Source organism: Amblyomma mixtum, chromosome 3 (genome assembly GCF_055824585.1).
Source record: "Amblyomma mixtum isolate Tamu chromosome 3, ASM5582458v1, whole genome shotgun sequence".
In the NCBI taxonomy this organism is placed as follows: Eukaryota; Metazoa; Arthropoda; class Arachnida; order Ixodida; family Ixodidae; genus Amblyomma; species Amblyomma mixtum.
In genome coordinates this window covers 176,276,384-176,295,489 of record NC_143014.1, presented here as the reverse complement: position 1 = coordinate 176,295,489, position 19,106 = coordinate 176,276,384, and the positions used below count along the sequence as shown (strand labels likewise).

Here is a 19,106-nt window from a genome sequence, read left to right as displayed (position 1 = left end):
GCCTCCTTTTCGTTCCAGTAGCCAGTTCAGCGCGCGTTCGATCATAGCCTCGCCATGGTTCGATTGTTAGTGTTCTAGAATTGTGTTGTGGTGGATTGCTTATCATTGTTATGGTTGTACAACTGCTGCAGAACCTCCCCCTGTTTTCGTGCCCTTTTTCTGACGCCTTTGGAAGCTAGAAATTACGGTAAAGGTGTTGTAAATGCTGGTTTGTCTGCAGCAGCGAGGTTACACTCGGGAGCGAAGACCCCGCGCATAAAGTCAACGACCCCTCATTAGGAGATTCGGACGTGTTGCCGGCGCCGCATTTTTCTTCGGCTTCTTGTGCTTTTCTCCAAATGGTGAAAAAGCGCGTGTCCCACGCACATCTTGGACATGAGCCGAAGCATACTTTCGCGAAAAATAACTCAAGTACGTAACACAGCCGCATTGTGTTGCGATGGGGTAGCCTTGTTTTTCTTTAACGAGTTATTTGCTTTGCAGACTCCGGGCCAAAAAAACTGTTGGCGATTACATACCCTGGACACGAGCCGAAAAGAAGTCTAACGGCAAATGCTTCCTGTACGTAACGAGACTTCCTGTCGGCACATGGCGTGCTATCGCGTGATAATATTGCAACCGGAAAATTTGACTGTTGCCTTGAGTGTTGTCTGCATAAAAGCGTTGATTCTTTGCCAGCGCAGGTAACGGCTGCGTTCACAAGAAAGCAACTCTGTTATCGGAGTGCAAGGAAAAGCGGCAGGGGAGCATGAACGGTTATTTGCCCGTCAAGTGGAGTGTGGTCTCCAAAAAATATGTCAAGCGCTACATTGTCATCGCTTGGACGTTCCTGCAAGCCTGCGTCTCGCTGGGTTGCCTCTTCCTCGTGTACCTTTTCTTTCATCCTGACTACTTGCACTCGGAACGGCTGCAGGTCAGTGATCGACTGCTGCAGTCTCCAAATTAGTTGTTTTACTGTTGTCTAGATGTGTCATACTCAGTTAAAAAAAAAAAAAAAATTATCTGTCAAAAAACAACTGAAACTTATTGCAATTCCATTGATTCTATTTGGTTCCATTTGTGTTTTCAGTAGCTTCAATTTGTCTTTTTTGTCCAGATATCGCTTTTAATTGTGACTGTGAAAGTGATGAAAAAGAAAAAATGACAAGTGACCGGTAGGCCGATCCGATGGAAATGCATAGCATTACACTTTCATTCCCCTTTGCATAACACAATACATCACATAGGTTTCTTTACAGCCACGTTACTTGCACACTTAGTCTTCTTTGTACTTCTTTACACTTGCCAGACTATGAGAATGAAATAAGAATGGGATGGAGCGCATTTGGCAGTTGCTCACATATCGTGAATGGCAGTTTACCAATGTCCATCACGAGAAAAAGCGAAATTCTAGACGCCCATGTACTGTGCGATGTCAGTGCTTGTTAAAGAACCCCAGGTAGTCGAAATTTCTGGAGCCCTTCACTACGGCGTCCCGCATAGCCATGAGTCACTTTGGGACGTTAAACCCCCATAAAATAAACCAAACCAGTTTTAACAGCTGTATCTTACCAGTACTTGCCTATGGGGCAAAAACATGGAGGCTAACGAAAAGGGTTCAACTTAATTGAGGACAATGCAGCAAGCTATGAAAAGGAAAATGATAGATAAAACGTTAAGAGATAGCAAGATAGCAGAGGGTCAGGGAACAAACGTGGATTGATGTCATCCTAGTCGAAATCGAGCAGAAGAAATGGGCTTGGGGAGGGCGTGTAATGCGGAGGCAAGATGACTGATAGTCTTTAAAGGGGCTCTGAAACACTGCTTGAAGGGATGCTGCCTATACTTCATGTGATTCCTAATGTCAAATAGATGCTGACTCAAAAAGAATTACAGGAATCTGCGCATAGGAACGAGAGTCATTCAATGTACAAATTTCAAAATACAAGCAAACAAAATGCTGCCCTAAACTCGATTTTCGCAGTGCTTCCCATTCCCATTTGACTTTCCCAGTGACGACATTGGGGGGGGGGGGGGGGGGGGGGGGGGCAATCAAAACAGCCTCTCTGAGCATGCCGCGAAAGTTTGCACATCATAGTGGCCTGTTCCCTCTCTCATACCACTCCTGGTGCAGTGGTGCAGCGGTTAAGCAATGCACCACTGCCCCTGCCATGTGGGTGCTTCTAACACAGCCACCAGTGGGGCTTGTGAGACCCAGTTTGCTCTGCGGCTGGTGACAGTCAAATTGATGATTGGTCTTAAGGTTAGTTGTTATATCCAAGGTGGCCATGCATGACGGCGACATGGCCACCCTCCTAATGCTGACGCATCAATAACACTGCTATTTTAACATACTTTTATAGCTAACATATGTGCTATGTACACATGTTCGGTTCTTTTAGTGCACTAACCCTTAAACCCACATTCACGAGAGAAGTCATTTGTTGTTCTGGTCCTCCGGTTAACAGGTGTTGGCCGAGAAAGCGGACGGGGGCCGCTTTCTCGGGCGCGGCTCGGGGGAGCTTGCAAACTGAAAGGGATCTAAAAATGGTGTACGCCCAGAGAGCAACATGTCTAGCCTTCCATAGGCAGACCTTCTAAGGATCTTTGTGTCAGTGATTTGAGGTAGAGCACTGCATTTCCAAATGTCAAGCCAGGTGCAGCCACCAGCTTCCAAAGAGCACAAATCACCTCAGAAGGACAAAGCTGAGAGCGCTGTGTGTGCGTGGTATGCTCATTGTCTCGCCCTTGTTTGGAGCTGTGCTTCATGGCCACAAAAATAGTGTGTGCAATGCCGAGGTTTGTGTTTGTCCCTCCACTGCATTTCTTGGGAGTCACACAGGCCATTCTGTAGTCGTAGTGTTGACTTCCTCCTGAACAGATGTCCAGCAGCCTCCAGAGGTTCTCTCTCGAGTTAGCCAAGGTTATAGTATTGTCAGAATCGGAATAAAGCCAGGAGGTGTCTGGCTTGGTTAGTCCCATCTTCGATGTACAAAGGTTGAAAATCAGGCCACTTCCCTTGTGTAAAAAAAGCATATGATCAGTTGAAACTTAACGGTCATGCAAGCATTGTGTAGCCAGTGTGTGGAGGAGGCCTACATATATACTAGAGAATGTGTACAGCAACTGTACTGCCACCATAGTACTCCATAGAAGAAACCACTGTTACTCAGTGCATGTTTACAAAAAGTATTCAGTGGGTGGCATTGGGAGGAGCTCGGTAAGAGAGTTTAATGCCGGGCACCTTGGTAACCTCCATTTTGCCAATGACTTTGCCCTGCTAAGCAATTCAGGGGAGAAATTGTCAGCTGCATGATTGTAGTGCATGATTAGGGACCTGAACATGCTAAGCAGAAAAATAGGCTTCTAAAAATTAATATGAAGACAGACATAATGGTCAACGGTGTGGAAAGGCGACAAGAACTTATAGGTAGTGAGCTATTGGGAAGTAGTGAGGGAGTACGTCTCTCTTGCCGAGTAGAGACCACAGACTGGGACTGTGAGAAAGAAGTTATGATGAAAATAAGTTTAGGCTAGAGTACATTTGGTGGGCACTCTGGCTACGAATAGCATCTTGCCAGTATCGCTCAAAAAGAAAGCATATAACCGTGTCTTGATAATAATAATCGGCTACGAGGCAAAAAAAAAAAAGGCGTCTTGGTCAGGGTGGATACCTGAACCACACTATGAGGGAAGGGATGAAAGAGTGGGTAAAATTAAGAAAGAAAGAGTCACTGTAGGGGAAAGGGCTGGATTAGTTTTGACCAGGCTGCTGATCCCAAGGTCGCTGGTTTGATCCTGGCCCCAGCGACTAGGTTTCTATGGAGGCAAAATGCAAAAATGCCTGTGTGCTGTCCGATGTCAGCACATGGTCAGGAACCCCAGGTGGTCTAAATTAATCAGGAACCCTCCACTATGTTATCCCTCATAGCCATGTGTTGCTTTGAGATGTTAAACCCCATAATTTACAATATAATTTCGACCAGCTGCAGTTCTTTAACATACATCAAAATACACAGCACACAGGCACCTTTTGTTTGCATTTCACCTCCTACAGAATTTGGCTGCCAGATGCACTCATCTTGCTCAGCAGACAAATGCCATAACCACCAAGCTACCATAGCAGCTGTGACGTCTTTTCTGTACTCAGTTATGGGGCTGAAACCTGGAGGCTAACAAAAAGTCTTAAAGTTAAAAGTTAAGGACAGTGCAGCAAGGTGTGAAAAATAAAATGGTAAGGGCAATGGCTGAGGAGGAAACAAACTCGTGTTGACAATACATTGGCAAAAATTAAAAAGAATGAACTGGGCCGGTATAGTGTAATGCGAACAACAGATGGCCAGTGGTCTCCTGGGGGAACAGATTGGATTTCTAAGGAACGGAAAAACTGCTGAGGCAGCAGAGAGTTCTATGGACAGGTGAGATAAAGTTTACTGGCATAGTAGAGTATGGCCACGCTAGCTGCAGACAGTGCTAATTTGAGATCAATGGGAGTGACCTTTATTCTACAGTGGCCATAACTGGGGTGATGACGAGTCTTGTGTTGCTGCATCACTGGAAACACAATAAATGTGCAGAGTAGGAGTGACATAGAGCAACTCCGTCTCCACTGGTTCCGAGCTGCTGTCGCCCCATTGTGTGGCTGCTAGGTGCTACCTGTATACTTTTTGGAGAATTGCAGTCATTCTGCTGGCAAATCTAGGTTCTTGAGTACTGCATAGAGGGTGTTGTGGGGCTCAAAGATGTTGGGAAACCCTTTAAGGAGTGGTCTTTTCTGTGCTATCTTCCAGGCCTTGGTGACCGTGAACAGGTTGTTGTTTAGGTGGTCTGTACTCAGTAGTCTAATGGTTTCATTGCCACCTTAAAACCAGTTATGCTATCTTGCTGTTGACCTCTGCTCTTTCCTTTGCAGGTGGAGGTGCTGAATGTCACGCTGCACCAGCATCTTGTTGGTCAAGACATTGCCATAAACCGTACAGTAGCTGCCATCGCACGCTACTTGGGTGGTGGCGAATCTGTAGCACCATTACCTCTAGTGCTTGTGTATGCTGGGTGCTCCGGGTGTGGAAAGACTTATGCGCTTTCATTGATTGCCAAGCACTGCCCTCACACTGAGGCTCTGGTTGCTTCACATCAGATAGCACTTGCACGCAGAACCGGCGACAACCTGCTGCACTGGCTACAAAGCACTCTGTCATCCCGGCGACCAAACATCATAGTCATTGATGATGTTGACCTTGCACCTGATCCAGCCAAACTTGGTCCAGGAGACCAATCATTTAGTGCACAGCTAGAGACTGTACTGTCATCCTGGAGCCAGTTGGGACTGCAGAAGGGACAGGCGGCGATTTTTGTCCTCTCTTTGAGCAGTGGTGCCAGTGTAGCAGAGGGCTTTGCATTGAAGCAACTCGGTGATAAGCAAAATGTGAGGAGGAGTGAAGATGTTGAAGAATTGGTTGAAGCCTACCGATATATGCTACCACCATGGCTGAAAAATGCAGAAATCGTGCCTTTCCTGCCACTGACCAAGGCTGACGTTAAAGAGTGCCTGCTGAGACAGCTGGCACAGCACACACCAGAATTCAGGACCAGAGTACTGGCATTGCCAGGTGGTGTCAACAGTCTTTTGCAGGAGTTTACGTTCTACCCAGCAGAAAATCCTATTTTCTCAGAATCGGGATGCAAGGAAGTACCAATCAAGCTAGCTTTAGTTGCAACAGACTCGCCTTGAATGGTGACCACAGCAAGTGCTGTAGGTGAAAGACCTTGTGATAAGTTAGACTGTTTGTCCTCTATGACAGTGTTCATGGATGTCTGTGCTGTGATAAGTGACTCATTTCTACAAACCAAAGGTGTAGTGATGTTTCCAGTCCCATGGTGATGTGCATTGTTGCCATGAATCTGGATTTTAATTTCACATGCATGATTCTTTGCAAGCCTGCTGTGGTGTACATTAAAAATGAATTTATGCAAAAAGTTCTGTTTGTTATGAAACTTCAACAGTCCGCTTTTATTGTGGTGGGAATCTAATGTACAGTTTGTAGCACACAAATGTTATAATTCAAAACAAACTGTGCTATGAATTACAAAACATACTGTACAGTTCGTCATTACCCTTTCAAAGGGCACTTGGACACAATGCAGCTTCACAACAACACGCAAAGAACCTTTAGAAACATTCCAAAAACAAGCACCATCTATACACAGCAAAGCCTTCCTGAAAGTAATTGTGTCTGGAAATCAACTTTCTGTGCAACAACTCACTCGTGAAAGGCAGAATTTTCAAGCCTGCACTTAGGGCATGTTTCCTGAAAGAAGTTCAGCTGTGCTCACCATGAGCTTTCCTTGGGTGGAGTGGGACTTCTAGCTTGGGGTTAAAACCAATACGTTCACGTCTGATGTGTCTTTTCCTGTACTTTCACGCAATTGTTAGCCTTATTCAGTGAACCTTCAGGCTGAGTTCCATTCAAAGACGCTAGAGGGCAATCTGGTGCTGCCATTAAGTCTCTGTAATAATGATGGGAAGTACATGAACCTTCATCAGACATCTTGTGGCTGCTTGCTTGTTTGCCCTCTTCCATTAAAATGCTCATCCAAACTTTACTCCAAACCCAACCATACTCCAAACTTTTCTGGCAGTAAAAGATGCAAAGAGAAGGTGCGCATTCACTCTTTGCAGCACTGCAGTGCATGCATGTTTACACAAGCAATGTATTTGCACTGGCTATTCTCATCATTTGTGTTTTGGAGAAGCCAGGTATGCAGCTTGACTGTGAATGCCAATGCTTGGAGACACTCGAGAGGTGAAATGAGAGGCTTAGATCCAGTAGCTTGGGCTAAGTTCTAGCACGTCATAACTACATGAGTTTAAGCTAGCTTGCAGCTGAGCAAACACCACTATTTTGAACTCGGCAGTTATATGTTGTATCAAGGTACAGGTCTGCAGTGTATCCTCTATTCATGGCTGTATTTGCATAACCTTATCCAACAATTTTACTGCTGCTGTGCTGTGCTTAACTGGTGCATGTTGCTATATCTGAATGTATTTTTATCACTGCCTGTAAGGGTAGATAATACTCTCAAATCAGTTTGAAAACGTGTGTTAGCTACAAGGATGTTTAAAGCCAATACTTAATATCCATATGCTTCCCATCATTCCTGCCCCAATTGAACTGCGACATTGGTAGTTCCTACAGACACCAATTTCAGATGACCCTTTAGTAATATGTATATTACATTATGCTTTTAAAGGGGGGCGTGGCTTTCTGTAAATTTTTGTTATTTCTTGACGCATGACATTTTTTGAGCATATATCTCCAGAAATTGTTTTTTAATATACATTTTTCTTCTGAATCTTGTGAAAAGGCTGCGGAGTTAAAGGGGCTCTGAAAGGGGCTCTAATAAAGTTGCAGTGTGCCTGCGATGTTAAAGCACGGCGCTTCACGAATATTGTCCAGCAAGAATTTCTTTAATGCGCTTTGTAGAAGCTGAGTTATCTGTAGTCAAAATTTGAATTTCAGCGTCTTCATGCCTTTCCCTCTCCTCTCGTCGCTATTTGCATGCGACGAGAGTCGCATTATTGCAATAATGTTTCACCATGATCCTAGCAGTGCAACTAAACAAAGAGGGTGAAAACAGCTAAAACAGTTGTGAAGAAATCAGCTCCGCAAGGCGATTATCTATGCAGAAAACTGCAATGGAGAGAAACACCCATTGTTTGAGTGTTTTCCCGCAATACAGAGCCGCCACGGTTCAGGAATTAAATTTTTAGAGTACTTTCGGGTGGATTCCATCAATGAAACTGCAGGACAGCATAAAAAAACAGAGTATACCAGCGAATACAACAGTTTCAAACAATCTATTTTTCAGCCATTTTTTTTTTTCAGCATTTCAAAGCCACGTAGCCCCTTAAGTATCATTTGGTAGCTACGCCTATATTTCAGTGCTCTGGAACCTCACTGAGTAATTTGAGGTTCTTACCAGAGTGCCTAATGTATTAAGCCCTGGGATAACACAAATGCTCTCAGGTAAGCTATATATATGCATGGCACTACTCCCACAAATACCCCGGAAGGATAACATTCTATACCGGTTCTAATGCCCACAATAAACATGACAAATAGGACTACAATTGGCTCAATAATTCAAACTTTAAAAGGACTGAAAACTTGTTTACACAGTGTGGAGTTTGAAGTACTGGGAACCTTTTTAGTACATTTGATGTTGATGAGACCAAAGCACCTATTTGAATTAGAGACCTGGTGTAGTAAGTTAGTAGAAGTTTCTGAATGCTCATCTTTATCATGAAAAATTACAAAATGAATGCCAAAACAGCATACATATACAACTGCACACCAAACTAGTGTGTGCAACACATGGATCACCAACACAATACAGCCACAAATCAGCATTTTCGTAATGTGCTCGCCAGCATTCATCTCGGCCTGCATTATGTTCTTTACACATTTGCGGTGAAAACGCATCCATGCAACACTTTAGCTAGCATAAGGCTGAGAGCGAGTGCATAATGTTAACTTTGGTTTTAAATAACAGTCACACTGATAACACACCTAAATGTTCCACAGTGTGTTGAACTAAACCTGAGCAAACCAAATTTTTGCCTGTTTTTTTTTTTTTAAGTGCACAAGACGTTAGTATACATGAATCACCACGTGGAATCCCCTTACGAGCACTGAATGAATGATAACTGAATTTTTCGCTCAAGTTGTTTTGGCTTCAACAGCCTAATAGTGGCTATAACGTACAAGACAAGTTGTGGTTACGCGAGGCATACAAAAACAGCTATATAATTGCTGCTGCTTTATTTTTTAACATTGAAGCTCTTGGGCAGGCTTGAGTAAGAGTTTGAGCGAATTAAAACGAAGAAAGTAGCAACTATATTGCAATTTTTGTATGCTTCACATCGGGGGCGGACTTATGGGGAGGTCCCAAGCGAGAAATTTTGCATAGGAAAACCATGCTGAACCTCGATTTTTGGATGAAAAAAGTCCAAGAAAAATGCTTTGAATCAGACCACCCCCTCCAAGAGTAACCCATAAATCCACCCCTGCTTCACAGAACTTCAACCTGTCCTGTATGTCACAGCCACTATGACTGTTTAAACCGAAACAGAAACAACCAGTGAGAAAAACTGAATTGAATCATATGCCACATGTAGGCAAATTCTACGTAGTTATCCACGTTTATGAATGTCTTGGGCATCATTCCAAAAAGACGACAGACAACCAAAATTTTCTGTCTCTGCTGCTTTAAACATAGATTTAATATAGTAGGATACAACTTAAAACAACAGCAGCTGCTTACACTGGGCCACGGTCTGCGGCATACTATATTACTCCGCTGGCCAATCGCTATAGTACATGAAATCAACTTTTTAATGTCCGACTATATTAAACAAAGCAGGTAACAAAACTGTAGAGCTTAAAATTTATTTTCTTAAGATTAGCTTCTTGTTTAAGTAAAAAAACAAGTTTTAACAATGGACTACTTTTTCGTCGTGGAGGAATTCTGTGCGGCGGTCCTGAATGTGGGCGGAGCTTCACTGCAGACTTAAGTTGTATCCTACTATAGCCTAAACATAGCATCTTTACCGCATGTTTTCTTTACTGCAAAAACATACTGTATTTACTTGTATAAAGAGGGCGCTTTTAGTTTTAGGTGCTAATTTAAGAGGTGTGTTTATTACATGGGCAAAATTTGGTGACTGATTTAAAATTTTTCTATGACTGATGTAAGAGATGCATTTATTATGCAAGTATGTTTGTTATGTAAGTAAATACAGTATCCTAATGCAGTATGCCACACATACAATACACACAGCACTGACTGTCAATGATCATTTTTTAGCTGATGAGGATGGTCTGTGGTAATGCCATCTTCTGCAAAGGTGCCATATAACATCACATATGCACAGTGTTGCCTCATGTGCCTGGCGAGGTGAAGCCAGCTACAGATGGTATTTCATGTCAACGCCATAGTTGTCATCCTCCCAGCAGCCACTGTCTCCACAGCACCCATATACAAAGGTTCCTATGCCTTTCTTTATGGCTTCCTCCATTGATGCAGTGGTGCACAATTGTAACTGCACATTGGTCTTTCCAAACTTTTGCACATGCCCTCATGTCATCCAATCAATATAAAACCAATTGCAGTTGATTACTGACCTCTTGTGGTCTTTAGTGGCATAACTTGTCTCTAGTCCAGTCTAAGTCATTCAAATATATCGGTTTTGCGGTTTCGGTTATACTGTTGCAAAGCAACTTGGGCTATGAGGGACCCCACAGTGAAGGGCTGCAGATAATTTTGGCCACCTGGGGTTTTTTAATGTGCACTGACATTGCACAGTACACGGGCCTCTAGAATTTTGCCTCCATCGAAATTCGACTGCCGCGACTGGGATCGAACCCGCGTCTTTCGGGTCAGCAGCCGACCGTCATAACCACTGAGCCACCACAGCGGCATTCAAGGTATACATGCCTAAAAGCCCCTCCTCAGTGACTAGAAAGGGAAAGCAGTATTTGAGCTCTGCGGCACTGAAAAAGAACAGTGATGAAAAAGTAACAACCACCATCATGAGCCAAAATGTGTGCCCAGAGACAATCGATGGCGATGTGCGCACAATTTAACATTTCAAAAGTGTCTCCTAAATGATTTTTTTTTTTTAAATTTTGTTCTCAACAAAATGCAAAAATTTTAGTATGAATACTACCGTGGGATGAAATTCTCGTCATTCGGTTGTGCTTGCTTGATGCAACAGAATAATGCACGTTTTTGATTACCTTGCTTTTAGTAGCCAAAACACACCAAACATTTTTTCACGCTCAAAAACCTATTTATGACTCGTCCAAGCACGACGCTTTCCAACCTGTGTGTTGTGAACAGTAGGGACCTAGTGATATAGCACACATGCACCAAGTCCCAAAGAATGTTGCAGACAGCACAGAAGAGCTAATGACCCCGCTTGCCTATCGTTTGGATTGAGGAAACTAGTACCTGTGTCAACTGCTTGTACTCAACATTCCTTTGTGGTCTTTGAAAATACAGCACTTAAAATGTCAACAGAATGTCTGATAGCTTATTGCTGCAGGATGAAAACCATATTGTAAATAAGAAAATGTATAGGCATGATGCACAGTCAATGTGATGCACTGCAACTATGAATGTGTAGCCCTTGTCAAAATGCACAGGCCACCGGGGTTTGTGTATGGGCCATGTAGTGTGAAGTACCATGTAGTAGCATTGCCAGTACTTCAAATCTCTTTATGATGATGGACACTTTTGTCCTCACGCTTGTAGTGCCGTGAATGATACAATAGCCCAAACATGTAGCACAGCAGCAAAACTGGTGGCCTGTGTGTTTTTGAAAAAGGCTATGGATCACATTTAACGGGGACACTACCCCAAAGAGTGAGCTTTTGAACTGCTCACTTGATTTCACTGAAACTTGCGCGGCTAGTTTATAATCACTGCTAGGGCCACTTCTGCCAAATTTAATTATTCTGGTGGGGGTTTTCTTGAACACTGGTGCTCTGAAACTAAAGTGAGGTGATTTGCAATCTTGCGAGTCCTTTTTTTTCTTGTTTCCTGTGTCTGTAAACTGTCAGCTTAGGAAACCTACTGTTCCAATATTACTTGCTGTCAGTATTGTAGCGGGCTTTCTGGAGTGACATTTCGCGAGGAACACAACTGTCTGCTTATTTTGTCCATCTTTGCCTTTTTATGCATACTAAAAAAATTCATACAAAAAATAGTGGAAATGAATAAGTATCATTCTTTATATGGTGGAATTCTTGTAAAAAATAGCAACTAGCAAAATAAATTCCACAGTAGTGTGCTCTGGACATTTCAAAGGCTATATGACACACAAAAAAGATGGGGTGAAATTTTCCTTCTTTTTTGAAAAATAGTATTCCTAAGCAAGCATAGTCATCCTTGTCATATAGGTTGCACATCATCATTTTATCCTTGTTCTAGAATAATGAAATGTGACAGAGATTGTCCCAGCAGTGATATAAACTATCCCCATAGGTTTCAATGCAACCGAGCAAGTGGTTCAAACGTTTTACTCTTTAGGGTAGTTTAGGGTTTCGCCTTATCTCTTTTCCTTGCCACAAAGTGCCGATTTTTGGGTTCTTAATAAAATTTTAGAAATTGCTTGCCATAACAAATACTGCAACGTACCAAACATAAGATTTTTATTGAAAACTTATGCATTTTAATTTATTTATGAAATTAGAAACACTGAACATAACATACATGAAAAGAACATTTACATCTATACTAAGCTGCACTGTGGCAATGCAAAAATATGAAACATGCAACATGACCATAGCTATGACTTCAACTGGAGTACTCCAGGACATTTATTTTCAAACGAGGGGCAAAGTTGGCACTTGCAGAACTCCTGCCATCAGCTGCATGAAGGGATGATAACCGAGGTATACCTAGAGCCCTTTGTTTGTAGGTAACTCGATTTCATTTAATTCCTATCCATAAATGTGCTTTGATGACTTGATAAGGTAATTTGTCCAGACCACAAAGTTCAAGGAATAATACGGGAATTAGTGGGTGTATTGTACTTATTCTAGAGCAGTGCGCTCTGTTATTTTGAACTTCTTTTAGCTTTAATCTGAAGACAAGTTTGAAAAGGATGTTATAAAATGGACAGGCCACAAAACAGGTGCCCTCTGGGCGCTTTACTAGCCCAATTACACGAGCACTATCAAGGCTAACAATGTACTGCTCCAAAACTGTGAGAGAGAGCAAGAGGGGAAGGGGAAAGAAGGTCCTCCAAGGCTGCTACGTGTTTAAAATGGCTGCTTTTATGCAAGGTTTTTTTAGTACACAAACAAAGGCATGCAGGTCTAGCACAGATTCAAATGTGATACTAATGGGTATGGTAATTCATGCTGCGAAAGAACTGCAGTAAAAAAAAAAAAGGAACGTGATTTGGTAAACAGTTTCTTGATGCACTGTCAGTTCTGTATTGTTTAAAAAAAACTATCAGCAAAAAACAGCACTTCATGTACTGCACAAAAACAAGAATACTAATAGTACATTATCTTTAATGGAATAAATAACCCAAAGAAACTCGAATTATAGCTTTTTGTTGAATAACCCCACTTTTAAGCCGAAATTCCGAAAATGGCCTTTTGTATACCCTGTGCATTGAGCAGGAAGTTATGTGCTCCATTTTTTGTTACCCTGCAACAAATAAACTTTCTCTAGCTCTGCATTTTCTTTTCTCCATACCAGCTACATAATGATTAAAGAAAAAGAAGGTGCGCAACCATCCTCAAAATTGAAAATATCCTGTTCACCTGATCTCTGACTACAAGGTGGCCAACCTGGACATTTGTAACTAGGTCAGGAACTTTAGACACCCATTTCAGTACATCCCAACAACAACACTAGTTGCATGCTGAAACAGCGTCACCATAATTAGACAATGTGCGCTGATAGTTTCTGCAAGCTTGAAACCGATGTGGACCTTTATGAACATCTAGGTCACTGCAAGGTGAAAAACGTAGCGCAAAGAGACGAGGACACAGAAAGACGGACAACACACGGCGGCGTGTGTTGTCTGTCTTTCTGTGTCCTCGTCTCTTTGCGCTACGTTTTTTCACCTTGCAGTTATGAACCAACAAGCCCAAGCATATACCCTTCTGAAATCTAGGTCACGATTTCACATGATGCAGTGACTGTGGCAAATTAAGCGATAATCTGTTAAGGCTTTAAGGTAAAAAAACTAAAGCACTGCAAACATTAACTAAAAGGTGTCAATCATACGGTCACAGCCTAAAAGTTAACACAATGCTCACTACTCAAAATCTACCAGCCTTCGGCTTCTACTTGTGTCACTCTCAAAACTAAAATAAAATGCTCCAACGCTACTAAGTGAACTTTAGCTGCAGGAAGAAGCTTAGTTCTTGAAAGATGCAGTGCGAGCTTAGCACAGTTTCTTCAGCAGTGTGCAATGTGTGCTGTATGCCACAGTGGCCTACTCAAAACACTAGGCCAGAGTTTCTGTTTTTAGGATTATACCACACAGTATGAAGCAATATATGATACTGGAAGTGAGCCAGCAATTACTGAACTATGCACTGCATGATATTACTTGTCCAGATACACCCAATTCCAATTTTTATGGAGTATTAAGACCATTTATCACATCAGCTGATCACGTGTGGTATGATAAAGAAAGAGTTATCACAATCTTCATAGCTGACTTAAATGATGCATAATTAAGTAAACTGATTTTCATTACATGCAGCTCCAACAACTAAGGGGACAAGGCACAAAACATATATTTTATAGCAAACAATTGACAAAAGTTTATCATATTGCCAGAACTTGAACTAGCCCAAGAAAGGCTTACAACAACGAGATATCTTGCAAGGAGAAAAGGAGCCAACTTGAAACCATTACAAAAACTACCTAGAAATCACACTGTAAAAGTATGAAGGCAGTCGACATCTCTTATCACATTTTTCGCATTCACTTCATTTTTATTTTGCAATTTCTGCTATCTGTTGCATCTCATTCACCCTCAGGAACAGTAGCAACACTACAATGTGAAAGCTCAGTTGCGTTAATCTCATTAAGCCAATGTAGTGCAGCTCCATCGTGTTTTTCATGTGTCAAGGCATTTGGGTTTAAATTTCTGAGTTAACATGAACAACACACGATAAGCTACTGCCTTGCACCGTGAGCTCCATTGGAAATTATATTTTCATCACTAGACTTTTAACTTGCATTGTTCACCACGCCAGCACAGCAAAAACACAAACAGCCCTCATAACCACAATTCATAACTTAGCACACTCAGCACAAGCGCCAGGCTTGAACCAGTGCATCACATGGGTGGAGTTTAGAGGTGAACCCATGTGCATCACCTAGTCATTTAAGGCCACTGACATCAGTATTCAGAAATCATGCTTGTGCCCAACCTATGATGTCTTGCAGCCAAATGCTAATCCGATCATGAACAGAAAGAAACTGTGCACGTTGTGGGGTAGCCAGCACTTCCACTGAATAAGAGCATGCACACAAACACACACAAGGCCGGGGATGAGAGGGCCATAGAGCTGGAACTTGCACACAAAGCCTTGGCATTGTTTAGCACGGGGCTAAGCAAAAAGGTCACTTGCATTTCCACGTAATGGCTAACACTGTTTAGGCAGTGCTTCACCTGAGAAATCAGTACAACACAACTGCATTCTTAAAACAGTAGCCATCCAAGTGGTGCTGATGTTCAGTGCAGACCTTGCACAGCTGAAGACAGACTCATACTTGTGCAATAACAGTGCTGAGTGGTGTGGCCAATGTACACCACACCATGGATGCCAAATGCATACACGACACCGTCACTGAAGAAAGCCACACATATAACTACTTTGATGTTGTGCATAAAAAGCAAGCACAATTTCTGAATACTGGGGAAAGCGGCCACAAAATGAGAAGTTCACACTCAGATTTTTTCGGAGAAGCCTAAGTGTTGCGCCACCTTATTGTGGATCTTCTTGCACCCTGTTGAAGAGTAAAGGGCATACTCTGCTGGTATGTAATCAAGTTCATTGGCAATGTCTTCTATCATTTTGTCACTAGCCGTGCGGCTTCGGCGCTTGAACTCATCTCGAATGCAGGCCACAATCTGCTTCCTTTCAAGAGGTAGGAATGGCACAAACACATCTATCAGGTTCTTCTGCACGATGTCAGCACGATAGAGGCCTCCTGTAGTGTGGAGAATGGAGGTGGGATAAAAAAATGCAAGACACACACAAAAAAATGTTTTTCTTTACAGAATTCCAAGTGACGAACCTGCCGCCACCTGCACATCCTGCACTCCCTTTCACTATTAAAAACAAACAGAGAAGATGGTGCAGCCTCTGTGCAGAAACATACAACACAATGCACTGCACAAAAGCAACATTAGTATCAGACTATAAAAAATTGGCACAGTCAATCCTGGTAAAACAAAAGACATAAAACGGTGAAATGCTAGAGTCAGATACTTGCTGTCAAGTGACCAAGTCCAGTAAACAGACACATTAGACCCGACCATCAGCTAAAGCAGTAAAAATTGAACACAGTCAACAATGACACTCTTTTGCACACATGGTTCAAGAGTGTAACAAAACAGATACTACCACAACATGATTAATTCACAGAAAGGCCTTATTTCAGCATGAAAATATTATTGAAATGTTCATGAGCTTACTATCTTTATGTAGATTACATATGCATTATATTCAAATCCATAGCAGCTGATATTGGTATGGCAACGTTTGCACCAAAAAGCACTATATCCCCAAGCAAGTTCCCTCATATTGCAAAACATGGCATAGACGGAGAGCTAAAAATTCGTTTTAGCCATGTCAGGTCCTACCATGTGCCCTGATCTCCTGGCACAGTGGTGCTTTTGTGTCTCAATCAAAAAAACATAACTTTCCACTGCACCTAGGAACCAAATCTGTGATATTCCATGTGAGGTAACTTTTTTTATTCTACAATTTCATCCTACGCTGAAATTTGGTACACCGTACAATTCAAGAGTACTAAATCTCACAACATGGCCAGAAGATAGTGGGCAATAACTACCAGTACTACTACCGCTAATCAGCTCACAAGCCATATGTAAGGAGCAGACACATCTGTAGTGTCGCAAGGTGTATATGGAAATACACAAGGATGCAATTGCAACAGGTGAAGCTCCAACAAGCATTGTATGTACCAGTTAACAAAGCCCTAAAGTTAAATCACGGATTCTGCTTTTGCCACTCGTATGTATTTAGTAAAGACAAGGATTATGTTGTAATATAAGCCCCTTCGAAGGCATCTTGACAAATGTATGCTGGCACTGGCAAATGCATAGCATTTAGACATCGAACTTCATTCCTGTGGCAGGGCACACTATTCGGAGGACCAATTTTCTACGACTGGTAGGTATTTCATGAAAAACAAAAGAATATTGTACTGGCAAAAATCAGATTATGAATTGCGAGGTTTAACATCCAAAAGTGATAAATGGACTATGAAGGACGCCGTAGTGGAGGGCTCCGGATTAATTTATACCACCTGCGGTTCCATGTGCTGACATCGCACAGCACACTGGCATTTTTGTACTTCGTTAAAATGAGGCCGCCGAGACTGGAATTGAACCCATGACCTTGGAATCAGCAGCCGAACACCATAGCCACTGAGCCATCACGCCAACTTGTCATGAAAACCAACTATTTACAGTGTTCAATGTAGCAGCGTCCTTTGACCACTGATATAAAGACAAACTGAAACAATCAAAAAAGCCTTTCACGATGTCTTCAATATGTCTTGCGCTCTGATAACTTTCACATCTTTGCTCTTCTGCTTCGAGTGGTCCAAAAGAGTTAAGACGTTCAAGCTTGTACTATATCAATAAACCTAGGCATACCTTTCTCATTGAAGCTTCCCAGCTCAATGACTTTTTCCATGTCATTCAGCCTGACTTTGCTTCGATCGATGCCATCCTTCCAAGCATCCAAAGTGGCTCGTGCAATCACATCCCCAGCCGTATTACTGAAAGTCATATAAGACATACAGTCAACCATGTGGCTTTCAAACCCATGTCTATGCATTTACAAATCCTGTCATACCTTGAGATCAGTCTCATACATGAAGGACATCAACACTTCAATAGTACAAAACTTTGAGTACATAAAAATAAATACAGTACCATATAACCTTTGTGGTAGAAAACCGGGTTTTATAAAAGGGAGGAAATCCCTGCTACATGCATCACATTTCAAAATAGCCTATGTGGACATTTGAGGGGTGAGTAACCATCACTTTATATTTGTTAACTAAAATTGGTTAATCATGTTCATTACTGGATTTTATTTATTTATATATTTGTTTGTTTGTTTGGAATACTGTCAGCCTCTGGTTGAGACCTTAGTAGGTGGGCATTACATGTATCATAGCAACGGATAACATTTCTAAAAGTGGCTGTGCAAAAGACAACTATAATCTAGACAATTCATAGCACAGAAAAACTGAAAAGAAGTTGACAGATTTGCACAAGTAACTTAAAGAAAAAACATGCTAGTTCAAAAACAAACATTAACATGTTAATGTTAATGCTAAAAGCAATGTTAAAGTTAAAAGCAATGTTGCAATGGCAGCTTTGAAGAAGGTTGTTGTAACAGGCTAGTGTGCTTACAGAATTTTAAATGGGGCAGCCAATTTGGGGCACCTGTCGACTATTTCTTCACTCTTCCTGCTCCAGTTTTGAAACTGGAGGTAAGAGCACTGGATGCCCTGCTTATGTGATGCTATGAAAGATCATGTTTTAGTCATGAGGGAACTCACCACCTCACCACAGTGACTCACTACAGTGGCCAACAGTGCCAATGAATCTGACCAAAGCCTGCATTTAAGGTTACGAAAGCGATTGTCTCTTGCTAGCAGATACGGCACAGGTGCCAATAACAGTACTGAGCCCGCTGGCTTTCAAAAATTATTGCTGCTTGCAGGCCTCGACAGCAGCAACATATTAGATGCGCCAGTACTGTAGGCCAGCATAGAGAGTTGCTTTTCAAGGGCCATTGTGAAGTGTTCACCTTTCGAGAGAAAAATTTAAATTTTGCAGGCATCATCTGCAGGGCTTCTGCCACTCTTAGCGCATTTGGTTCCAAGTTGGAATGGAAAAAAGAAATAACTGCAGCACCTAAATGCATGTATTGCAAAATACATATATACACAGGTACTGGGACAAGTATACAGTAATGGCATAAATGTCAGCATCCCTTCTTGACTGAAGCATTACATAAGCAAATCAAGGATACAAGTTCTGTTTGGTGGTCATCACAAACACTACATCAGCCACAGTTTAGTTATTTATTTGAAATATCTTACAGGCTCATGGGGCATATTGTCTGAGGGAAGAGTCACATTTACAACAAATTCAGAACAGCAGATTTCTAAGAGTATAAACAAGAAAAAGAATGTAATATGTAGTAACAATATTTATTTTTTTCACTAGTCTTGTCTAAAGTAGTGGCATGGCATGGCATGCTATGTCGGGTTCAATGACCCGAAATGGCTCAGACTATGAGGAATGCCGTAGCAGA

At 42.0% G+C, this 19,106-nt stretch overlaps 2 protein-coding genes across 3 annotated transcripts in view; one reads left to right on the top strand and one right to left on the bottom strand.

Annotated features, from left to right (window-relative positions):
* Position 1: 1 nt before the first annotated feature.
* On the top strand, positions 2-5,955 carry LOC149352817 (torsin-2A-like). Its single transcript, XM_089582032.1, has 4 exons — positions 2-411; positions 484-561; positions 684-913; positions 4,892-5,955. Exons 1-4 carry the CDS (start codon positions 339-341, stop codon positions 5,708-5,710), a joined length of 1,200 nt encoding a protein of 399 aa, XP_089438158.1. The 5' UTR covers positions 2-338; the 3' UTR covers positions 5,711-5,955.
* An 8,523-nt stretch (positions 5,956-14,478) lies between these two features.
* Positions 14,479-19,106, bottom strand: part of LOC149352816 (torsin-1A-like) — a 28,831-nt gene continuing 24,203 nt past the window's right edge. For both annotated transcript variants that reach the window (XM_089582030.1, XM_089582029.1), the window contains exons 4-5: positions 17,429-17,553; positions 14,479-15,732 (exon numbers count right to left, since the gene is read on the bottom strand). In XM_089582030.1, the coding sequence (XP_089438156.1) occupies positions 15,470-15,732; positions 17,429-17,553 (388 nt within the window). In that variant the 3' untranslated portion in view covers positions 14,479-15,469. The remainder of the gene's footprint in view (positions 15,733-17,428; positions 17,554-19,106) is intronic.